Source organism: Gymnoscopelus microlampas (genome assembly GCF_963454915.1).
Source record: "Gymnoscopelus microlampas genome assembly, chromosome: 13".
Taxonomy (NCBI): domain Eukaryota; kingdom Metazoa; phylum Chordata; class Actinopteri; order Myctophiformes; family Myctophidae; genus Gymnoscopelus; species Gymnoscopelus microlampas.
Genome location: NC_139950.1, coordinates 49467987 through 49480041, shown reverse-complemented (window position 1 = coordinate 49480041; position 12055 = coordinate 49467987). Strand labels below are relative to the sequence as shown.

General features: G+C 41.2%; 1 protein-coding gene across 5 annotated transcripts in view; it reads left to right on the top strand.

Annotated features, from left to right (window-relative positions):
- Positions 1 to 3074: 3074 nt before the first annotated feature.
- The window catches only part of wdfy4 (WDFY family member 4), a 187371-nt gene continuing 178390 nt past the window's right edge, over positions 3075 to 12055 (top strand). For 4 of the 5 annotated variants that reach the window (XM_084076962.1, XM_084076961.1, XM_084076963.1 and 1 more), the window contains exons 1-2: positions 3090 to 3468; positions 8757 to 9050. In XM_084076962.1, coding sequence (XP_083933088.1) covers positions 8778 to 9050 — 273 coding nt within the window. In that variant the 5' untranslated portion in view covers positions 3090 to 3468; positions 8757 to 8777. Of the gene's footprint in view, positions 3469 to 8756; positions 9051 to 12055 lie in introns of all 5 variants that reach the window. The other variant, XM_084076960.1, reaches the window with a different exon arrangement.

Sequence of the window (12055 nt, the reverse complement as noted above, 5' to 3'; positions counted from 1 at the left end):
AGTGAAAATAGCATCTACAAGCTCACAACATGTCGCTTCGCGCCAAATTGGCCCGCATTGTTTGGGAAACAAACAGTGTTCTATTAATGACTTTTTGTAGAACCCTTAACACAGTGGTTCTCAAACTTTTTCATGCCAAGGACCCCCAAAAATATGTATTTGGCCGCGGACCCCCATGTCAAAATATTTAGTTCCAGGGACCCCAAGAAGTAAAGATTTGAATTGCAAAAGTTTGCTTTAAAATTTTTATATTCAAAGATTTGCACACATTTTCACGATTTCGAGTGCCGCGCTATGAGCTTGTATATCTGCTGTTTTTGAATTGCCAAAGAATAAAAGGTTAAAGTGGTTAAAATTATTGTGATGCTTTATTAACACATTTGGCTGGGGACCCCCTGGAACGCCCTCAAGGACCACTGGGGGTCCCCGGACCCCACGTTGAGGACCAACGCCTTAACAGACGACGTCACACTGCTGGCTGAAAACGTCAAACTGCCTCCAAATGAAACTAGACAAGTAAGTAAGTCAACACAAGAGGGGGTCGGGGGTCCCCGAAATAACAGGTTGAGAACATTGATTGCATGAAACAATCACCTGTGCATCCAGTCTCAACGTTAGTAAACAAATAATATGTGTCGTCGTTTTAATGCTTTGCGTTCTAAACATATATAATACAGAGGGACCAGTACAGTGCTAGCAGTGATATTTATTTACCACCACTACTACTGCTATATTTAGTGGAAGAACCTAGATATATATATTTAAACTATATGAGAAGAACTATCTCTGGTCTGTAACACTGTGGACCACCAGAGCTATGAAAGAAGTTGAACCTGAAACTGCTAAAATGAAAACTATTTTATATACAAAGAAGAGCTCGAAAACAGACGGAAAACGTCACCAAACATTGTGGAAAGCAAAGGTTAGTGAACTACTACTAACTAGAGGCTATGCTACTAGCCATGGATACACGACGGTCGTCTGTCACGACAGTCATGGATGAACTTCAGGCTGGTGTTTGCACTTTCTCCATGTACGGCCCGTACCTCTACATAAACGTTCAGATTTCAAATAATAAAGTGCTTACTTCATGGCCACGGATGTTACAATGATATACGGCCCCTCAGAAGTACCCGTATCTTCCGTATTGTTCAGTAAAAAAGCATTTTAATCCGATTGGCGGCCATTTTCTCATAGATTTATAACGTATCAGAGTGCAATACATCTCCCAACCGATAGGGTCGCGTAGTTGAAAGCATATGGAGACAATTCAGAGAAAATGGCTAATACATTTTAATTGAACAATACGGAAAATACAGGTACTTCTGATGGCCCGTATATCATTTTAACATCCGTGGCCATGAGGTAAGCACTTTATATTTGACATTTGAACGTTTATGTAGATGTACGGACCGTAAATGGAGGAAGTGCAAACACCAGGTTGAAGTTCCTCCATGACTGTCATGATATATGATATGACAGTCATGTTTCAGGGCTACAACATGACTAGCCTACTCAATCCTTACACCTCCCCTCGAGCTGAAGTTGATTTTAGACATGTATTATAATATATTAATTTGGCTTATAACGATATTAGCATTGAAATAGAATGATATAGTAGAATGATATAATGATATAATTAGTGAATGTGATTTATTTGGCCAGAATAATTTTGCTGAGTGGGGGTTCTGCATTTGTAATCCACCAGGAGGTGGCGCTGTGTACCCGTACGTGAGTTGGCTGAGGACAGCACAGGTATGTGTCACTCACACATCTCAGGCAGGGGTTCCAGGGGGTCCCCAGCTAAATTATGGATACTAGTGAGGAACCAAATGGACCCTTATGGGTCTGTAACTCAAGAGAGTGTACAAATGGAACCAAATGGACCCTAACGGGTCCATTTGGTTCCATTTGTACACTCTCTGAGTTAAATTAACATTGATTTTACAATATATAAATTGGGGTCCCAGAGATAGAAATGCCATTAAATGGGGGTCCATAGCCCTAATGCATGTCAAACTGGGGGTCCTTGAAATGAAAATGGTTGAGAATCACTGCTAGAGCCGTACAAATCTTCTCTTATATGAGGGTCCCTGGCATATCCTTTCAAATGGGGGTCCGCGGGCTAAATAAGGGTCAATTTGGGCGTCCTTGACATGAATACGTTTGAGAACCACTGCTTTAAAGCTTTTTACTCTATGCATTGCATAAGTCACCCAACTTAAAAAGTAAATACACTTTTGACACTTTTTAGCTTTGTCATATGTAACCCCATCACTAGTAGTCTGAATGCCTTAAAAGGGATAGTTCACCCAAAAACATAACTTATTTTCTATGATTAGTCACCCCATGGAAACTTGAATTCATGGATATTTTTTTAGTTTATGTCTCATTCCTAAGACAACCATTTGATGACCAGCAGTGGGTTCAGGTAGGAGACACAAAGGAGACACTTTGCAGTGGTGTCAGTGTCATTCATTTATGATTCAACAGGATCACTATAAAAAGCAGAAGTGACACTTTAAAATAGTACACACACACACACACACACACACACACACACACACACACACACACACACACACACACACACACACACACACACACACACACACAGTCACACACGCACACGCACACGCACACACACACACAGTATAATCCTGAGTGTTCATTTAACTGACAGTGTACAAATGTATGTGTCACACATTTCAGGCAGATGCAGTTCTATAAAGCCTTTTAATGTAGTATCCATTGCATAAGTCACCCAACTTAAAAAGTATATAAAACTGTCGACACTTTTTTAGCTGTGTCATAATGTAACCCCATCACTAGTAGTCTGAATGCCTCACTTTGGCAATAATCACGCTGTGGTGTGGGTGTCAGACATTCATTGATGAATCAACAGGATCACCATCTATAAAAAGCCAAAGTGACACTTCATTATGCTCATAGGGCTGTGTAATGGGAGGGGCTGGCTCACACATAACCGGCAGAACAACAGTAGCAGCTGCTTTTGCTTCTGCTTTCTGCACAGCAGAGGAGTGTGTGTGTGTGTGCGCGTGTGTGTGTGTGTGTGTGTGTGTGTGTGAGAGAGGCACATGACCATAGGGGCAGCTGATGTAAGTTATGCTCCTTGTGCAAAGTTCAGTCTTATACAGCTTACTAAGTGAGTGAAGAAGGGGGTTTAGGGTAGAGGCGGGTTGGTAGAGAGAACACACATTCTGGCTAACAGTGATTTCTTCTTTTTGCTTCAAGTCCCAGCTCGTCTATGTCCTCCTGACATGGGAAGAGAGACACTGGTGGAGAGAGAGAGAGAGAGAGAGAGAGAGAGAGAGAGAGAGAGAGAGAGAGAGAGAGAGACCATTTGGGTTGGGAATCAAACACAACATTTGCACCTATTGTTTGAGATTCTAGGAAAGCCCCCCCCCCTCACCCACCACCACTCCCAGATGTCTGCTTCTGCAACAGGTAAGCCTAGTGTTTCTCAACGCCGGGTCCGTGGGACCACTTAGGGGTCCAAATGGACCTTTTTAAGGGTCTGTAACTGTTAAAAGTCACACTGCAGATTTGTACAATTTCTTATCCCAGTGATAAGAAACTGCATCAAACCAAATGGGTGCCTTGGAATTAAAAAGGTTGAGAATGGCTGCTCTAGACTCTGTCTGAGTGCCGTGAGAAACCAAACGGCCACAAGAAAGGTTTGTTGAAAAGCTGAGCAAGAGAATTGTCATTCCACACATACAGTACACAGGGATGTGTTGTAATAGTGTGTACGCCAGCTAGTCTAGTGTGCACATGTGGACTGGCTGAATGGGCCATTGTAATAACTTGCAGTAACGTGTTGTTTTCCATGCCCTGAGGATTGCTTAGCCTTCGTTCAGTGTGACACTGACTGACGAAAGGCTGGATTAGCCCAAACGTTTGTCCTTAACGTGTAAAGACATGGAGAATAAAATAAAATAAACAAACTCTCTTTTGTCACTCTGAGTGCGACCCGTTACACTTACCTGTCACTTTATTTAAATAACCTGCAGTATACGTTTAAAACACTGATACTGTGCACACAGAACCGAAGAGGTTCAATCCTAACACACCAGGAAACATGAAAGAGAAACGATTGACAAGAGAACGTGGGATGTGTGACCCACTTCTTCCCAGCTCATTTGTAATGTCATTTGTTGTTCTTTATCTTCACTTTAAGGTCGGCAGTCTGTTCTCTGTCATCCATTCATCCAGTCGTTCTCTTTGTGTGTTGTTTGACAGAGATTATACAATGAGACTAGAGGGTCTGTGTGATTGTGTTTAAAAGCAAAACATTCCTTGAGTAATAACGCTTGTGAGCCATGTGGTAATGCACTGAAATGACAAGCAGAGTGATGGATAGATAGGTCATTGGTTCTCAAACCTTTTCATGTCAAGGACCCCCAAATTGAGACTTATTAGCCCGCGGACTCCCATTTGAAAAGATATGCCAGGGACCCCCAAAAGAGAAGATTTTTTTTACGGCTCTAGCAGTGATTCTCAACCATTTAAATTTCAAGGACCCCCAGTTTGACATGCATTACTATTTAATGGCATTTCTATCCCTGGGCCCCCAATTTATATTGTAAAATCAATGTTAATTTAACTCTGTTTTCCATGCCCTGAGGATTGCTTATAGCCTTCGTTCAGTGTGACACTGACAGAGTTACAGACCCATAAGGGTCCATTTCGTTCCTAATCTATCATTTAGCTGGGGACCCCCCGGAACTCCCTCAAGGACCCCTAGGGGTCCCCGGACCCCACTTTGAGAACCAATGCCGTAGATAGATAGATAGATAGATAGATAGATAGATAGATAGATAGATAGATAGATAGATAGATAGATACTGTAGATAGATATACAGCAGGGGTCAGCAACCTTTTTGACATGAAGTGTCATGTTTTTATTTTCTTGATAGTCAGTGTGCCATTATATCAACATGATGTTAAATCATGACACCACATCAAAATGTAATATTTCCAACAGATTCTGATTGGCCATAAAACATAACAACCTTTTTTCTTCTTCTGAACTATTGTCTTTCACATCAAGACATTGTAATGATCATTAGACTCGCCTACATCTCCCCTCCCCAGTCAAGAGTTCAGAGTTTGAATGAATGTAGAATTGTGTGCGGGTTGTAATTTGCATACAAATGCGAGGGGACTTCAATGAATTGACTACTAAATAGTTTTAAATATCTCTCTCTCAGCACTTATGCCAGTGTGACAGTGATCATCCTCCCCTGTGCCAGTGTTGGCACCCGTGCCTAAGGTTGCCTACCCCTGGATATACAGTCAGACACATACAGGGAAGGCGAGTAGGTACAGGAGTGCTTATTGAAATAAGAATACACATTCTAATGAAAACACAAGTTAGTTGGGCTGGCTGCAGCGTTGATTTTGACACGTTTTGATTTCGTTTTCGTCATAGTCTTTTGAATAAAATTCCATTTAGTTTTAGTCATATTTTAGTCATCTGAAATGTTTTACTTTTTGTCTAGTTTTAGTCGACTAAATGTCATAGCATTTTAGTCGACTAAATCTACAGTTGATTTAGTCGACTAACATGTATTTTGGCGGTGCCTTGATGTAATGGCTGATTTTACACTTGGTTGCATGCTGAAAATAGCCGATCTACAAGCTCACAACGCGTCGCAGCGCGACGCGTTGTGAGCTTGTAGATCTGCTATTTTCAGAGCGCAACACCCGAGCGCAACCAAACATAAAATGACTTGTCTTTTAGTTCTACTGGATCTCTTCTCCACTAGTCCCTCACTAACATTTTAGTCTAGTTTGTATTTGTTGATGAAATTAGTTTTTATTTAGTTTTTATTTAGTTTTCGTCAGTGAAAAAGTTAGTCGACCAACATTTTTCGTCATAGTTTTAGTCGACGAAATCAACACTGGCTGTCTGTGTGACAGGAGGCAGGGTTTAGGTTACTGACGTCCTGGTGGGAACTCAGTCAGTATGTATAGTATCTGCTACGTCACGTCTGTGTGTCACCTGACTCTGACACACTGAGAGCTCCGGTGTGTCATGGCTTCTGCTTGTGGGCACAGACTAGTGCACGCAGAAACATAAAGGTGCCGACTGGAACCAAAACTGGTTCTTCAGGGTGATGCCATAGATGAACCATCCAGAGATGTGTTTTTTCAAAAATAGCAGATCTACAAGCTCACAACGCGTCGCGTTGTGAGCTTGTAGGTCTGCTGTTTTCGATGAATGTCTGCCTGTTAAGCCCACTGTTTGGGAACCACTGCCTTGTAACCTTACCTAACCTCAAAACCACGCCCACCTGGGCGAAACACCTGGGAAAGAGGGAGTCCCAAGGTGAGGGAAGACAGTGTGTCACATTCAAATTGATGGACCTTTATTGATCCCTCCATCTGTTGGTAAATCCATGTGTCTCTCTGTAGCAACAACAGCAGTAAACTGTTATTATTATTTGAGGAAGTGAGAAACACAGCAGTGATAAGATAGAGGTGAACCATTTGTATTGTTTTAAAATGTGGTTTATTTCTGTATTGTTTTTTTTTGTTATCTCTGTCTCTGTCGGGTGGAAACCTCATACTGTATGTCCAAAACTGTTACTTTTCAGGATTTCAAATTCAAAAGCATCTCTACTCTAATGTAAAGCACCTTGAACTGCCTGTGTGTATGAAATGTTCTATACCTCGCCTTACTCTCTCACACGCACAAACGCACGCACACACACACACACACACCGGTCCAGTGGTGTAAAGTAACTACAGTAACTTAAGTACATTTACTCAAGTAGGGGAGAACGGGGTAAGATGAACCACTTTTTACTTATGTTGACCTCTAGGCAAGGAAAAATGAGATGGAAGTAAAATCTAAACATCTACTAAAACTTCAAGATGTTTTCTATCAATTGAAATCATGAGTGTGCATCTATGACAAATGGTTGTAAAAATATGGGTTCTAAAAAAAAAGTGGTAATGTGGTTCAACTTGCCCCAGGTAAGGGGTAAGTTGATCCTAGTCGAGGGGTAAATTTACCCATATGATATTTTGCATTTTGAAGTTTTGAACTTGAACAAATAATGTATTCACGTATCAACAATAATTTAATAACACATTTCCCTTTTGCAAATAGTCATATTTATTGTCTTAATGGTATTTAAACAATATAAAACCAATTAAATAGTGTTTGTTATTCAGAACCTTTTAATATTTGCAAGTGTTAATACAATATTGAAAACTTACTCTTAAATGAGTGTATTCCTCCAAATGAAAGGTCATACAGCATCATTTGAGAAGCAAAGACATAATAAAAAAATATGAATAGTGATTAACATTAGGTCAATTTACCCCAAGGCATTTGGTTCATCTTGCCCCATGGCCACCATTTTGACCTAACCTGGCTAAATTAATGCTTCAGGCTTTTCTTTAGCTAAATGATTCACATGGTTTTATACATTGGAATATCACCAACATGCATGATATATAAGTTTCAACCTGGGTACATTTGCTTTAAAATAAAAAACATTATACCAGAAAAGTAAAAAATTTACTTTGACCAGCAAAAAACACTTTTTTTGTGTAGAAATATGCTCATCACTTTGCCCATGTGTCTCTCAACTGCACAGCCAGGTGGAAATGATGGGTGTGTCCTGATTTTAAGGTCACATGACAACTCATGTGTGTATAGTTTTAAAGATACAGGGGGTGGTTCAACTTACCCAGAGGTTCATCTTACCCCGTTCTCCCTACTGTACTTTTTTACAATTTTGAGGTAGTACAATTTTGAGGTACTGGAATATATTTTTCCTTCTACTTCTACTCCACTACATCTCAGAGACAAAGATTGTATGTTTACTCCACTACAATTATTTAAAAACTTTAGTTACTATAGTTACTTTGTAGATTTTGATTATTATTACAAAAGTTAGTTAGTTAGTTAGTTTATTTCGGTCATGGTTTACAAAAACAAAACATTTGAGCATACAAAATATTTTCAGCAAAACATACATTAACCACTTCAGCTCTATATGCATTTCGGCCATTTGAAAATAGATCTGCTATTTTCAAAATAATTTTATACATTTGAAAACTTGTGAAATGGGACATTCTGCATAATGAGTCCTTTCTACTTTTGGTACTTTAAGTACATTTTGATACCAATACTTTTCTACTTTTACTGAAGTAAATTTTGAATTGCGGGCTTTTACTTGTAACAGAGTATTTTTTACATTGCAGTATGGATACTTTTACTTAAGTTAAACATGTGAATACCTTCTCCATCACTGTGTACTATAAACCAGTGGTTCTCAAACTTTTTCATGGCAAGGACCCCCAAATTCACACTTATTACCCCGCGGACCCCCATTTAAAAATATAAGCCAGGGACCCCAATAAGGGAAGGTTTTTACGGCTCTCTAGCAGTGATTCTCAACCATTTTAATTTCAAGGACCCCCAGTTTGACATGCATTAGGCTACGGACCCCCATTTATACCTCTGGGACCCCAATTCATATTGTAAAATCAATGTTAATGTAACTCTGAGAGTGTACAAATGGAACCAAATGGACCCTAACGGGTCCATTTGGTTCCATTTGTACACTCTCAGAGTTACAGACCCATAAGGGTCCATTTGGTTCCTGTCCATCATTTAGCTGGGTACCCCCTGCAACCCCCTCAAGTACCCCTGGGGGTCCCCGGACCCCACTTTGAGAACCAACGCTATAAACTCTCTCTCTCCATGTTGACAGGAGTGTGTTGGTGAACGCGTCATGGAGAGGATCAACAAGGAGACGGGTGAGCTGAGCGCTTCAGGGGAGCTGGCCTCTGTCTCTGAGGAGCTGAAGGGAGACGGCAGGGTGGAGGGAAACGAGAAGGAGGGGGTCCAGCGGGGGTCTCAGCTCCTCCAGGCCCTCCGAGAACAGCTCCAGGACCTGGGGGGGAGATGGGGTCCTGCATCTTCTGACCACAGCATACGCGATGAGCGAGATCCTGCCACGCACCGAGAGGAGTGTCTCCTCAAAGTCCTGCCTCTCTACATTCAGGTACGTACTGTATACCGGGGGTCTTCAACAGGGGGTCCGGGACCCCTAGGGGGTCCTCAGAGTTACTACAGGGGGGCCGCCAAATCTTTGTGTGATATGATTTTTACCTTAAAGGTAGGGTAAGTGATATTTTTTGGTCAAAACAAAAAGTATTTTGTTAAAAAGTTAAAATACTATATTCTGATAGTAATCATTGCTATAGAGTGTTTTTTCAGTAACGGCAGTCTCCCTGTCTCTCCAGCTCTTTAATAAACAGAAAATACATTTTTCGGTAGGTGTCAAAATCTCAGCCAATCAGGAGAAAGTACCCATTTTTAAGCTTAATTTGTATAGTGTTCCAGCTCCAATTTTGTCTACTCATTTCTTAGTGTCATCACTTCCAATTTCACTTGTTTAATCTGTATCCTGATTGAGTTCTCTGTCCTGGTTGGATAAAATTGGAAATGAAACTGAAACTCAAACGAAAATGCATTTACTGTTTTATAAAGAGCTGGAGAGACAAGGAGACTCCTAATACTGAACAAACACTCTATAGCAATGAGTACTATCAGAATATAGAGCTATTTAACACTTATTTTAACCAAAGCAAATCACTTACCCTACCTTTAACCACTTGAACACTAGCATCCCTTTTCTGAGGAGAACTTTAGCCAAAAATAGCAGATCTACAAGCTCACAACGCCTCGCACTGCGAGGCGTTGTGAGCTTGTAGATCTGCTATTTTTGGCAAAGAGGAATAGGTGTAGAGGGGAAAAAAGAGCAGACCAAGTAAACACAAAAAGTTTAATCTGACACACACAATATAGAGGGGGTCCCTGCTTCATCTCTCTCTCAGCTAGGGGGTCCTTGGCCTGAAAACGTTGAAGACCCCTGCTGTATACTGTAGTGTTGATTTCGTCGACTAAATCTATGACGAACAATGATGGTCGACTACCTTTTTTCACTGATGAAAGCTGAATAAAAACTAAGCTATGATGACTAAAACTAGACTAAATATATTGACAATTTTGTCAACAAATAAAAACTAGACTAAAATGTTAGTGAGGGATCTAGTGGAGAAGAGATCCAGTAGAACTAAAAGACAAGTCATTTTATGTTTGGTTGCGCTCGGGGTGTTGCGCTCTGAAAATAGCAGATCTACAAGCTCACAACGAGTCGCGTTAAATCATCCATTAAGTATAAAATCTGCCATTACGACGCCATCAAGGCACCGCCAAAATACGTTATAGTCGACTAAATCAACTGTAGATTTAGTCGACTATAATTTTATGATGAACACTTATTGTAATCCGCCATACTTAATAATATTTATTTAATAATATTTTATTTATGCATAAAACAAAAAAATATGTGTTTTCATTTTATTTTATATTTAATTATATGATATACTATATTTAATAAATACCCTTTGTTTTCCTGTTTACAAAAACGTTTTTTTCAGAGAATCAAACGTTTTATGGTCATGATTCACCAGGATGGCTTGATTTTAGGCTTAAAATAATTGATTTTTGTAAATGTCAATGGGAAAAATGCATTGACTATTTTGGAGTGGAACCAGAAAATGGCCGCCACTGCAATGCAGGGCCTCAGTGTGGAACAGTAGGGTCAGTGCAGGGCCTCACTGTGGAACAGTAGGGTCAGTGCAGGGCCTCACTGTGGAACAGTAGGGTCAGTGCAGGGGCCTCACTGTGGAACAGTAGGGTCAGTGCAGGGGCCTCACTGTGGAACAGTAGGGACAGTGCAGGGCCTCACTGTGGAACAGTAGGGTCAGTGCAGGGCCTCACTGTGGAACAGTAGGGTCAGTGCAGGGCCTCACTGTGGAACAGTAGGGACAGTGCAGGGCCTCACTGTGGAACAGTAGGGACAGTGCAGGGCCTCACTGTGGAACAGTAGGGTCAGTGCAGGGGCCTCACTGTGGAACAGTAGGGTCAGTGCAGGGGCCTCACTGTGGAACAGTAGGGTCAGTGCAGGGGCCTCACTGTGGAACAGTAGGGTCAGGGAAGTGTGATCTCCTCTTATGGAAGTGAAAGTAGTAGGACCCGCAGTGTGTGCATTGGCCTGTATTATTAATGCTGTAGTAGTGCGTTAGCCACGGCGGTTCAGCCATACCGTACATGGTGCTGTTGTTATGGGATTCTAATCATGCACAACAAATCTTCACGTTAAGCCGTTTAGTACAGAGGTCTTCAACAGGGGGTCCTCAGAGTTACTACAGGGGGGCCGCCAAATCTTTGTGTGATAGAATATTTGTTTTTACATTAACACTTGAACCCTAGCATCCCTATTCTGAGGGGAACTTTAGCCTAAATATAGCCGATCTACAAGCTCACAACGCTATCTGCTATTTGCAGGCAAAGAGAGGGGGGAAAAGAGCAGACTAAGTACAAAGTGAAAGTTGATTTAGCATTGAGGGTTTAAGTGGTTAAATGTCTGAAAATACACATTAATATGAAACCAACATCTATGAAAAGCTTTAATCTGCAACACAAGTTTATGCAATATATAGAGGGGGTCCCTGCTTCATCACTCTCTCAGCTAGGGGGTCCTTGGCCTGAAAACGTTGAAGACCCCTTGGTTAGGTTGTTGCTGGCTTCCACCGTCTGTATCAGAGGCTGCTTGCTCAGGGGATGAATTTAATCTTGACCCATCAGGTGTCAGATCCTGTGTCTAGGTGAGCCATGACCTTTGACACGATCTAAATGTCTCAATAGAAGAGCAGGGAGACAAAATACAATTATATAAGTTATATTGTATTAACCCATTTAGACCTGAGGCCGATTCTAAAAACGCCTTCTAAATCCTGTATGTAACCCAGGTCCAGAAATGGGTTAAAATAGACTGAATGGCCCTCATTTATCAACGCGGTGCAGCCCGAATAATGAGCGTATGGCAAGACCTTTCGGCATTTATCAATATATCCTGACGTGGGCTTCATCCTACTTTACCCTGAGATCTCACGTCTGGTCGAGACCAGCTGTTGACGTTGGCTGCGCCCGTTTATTCCA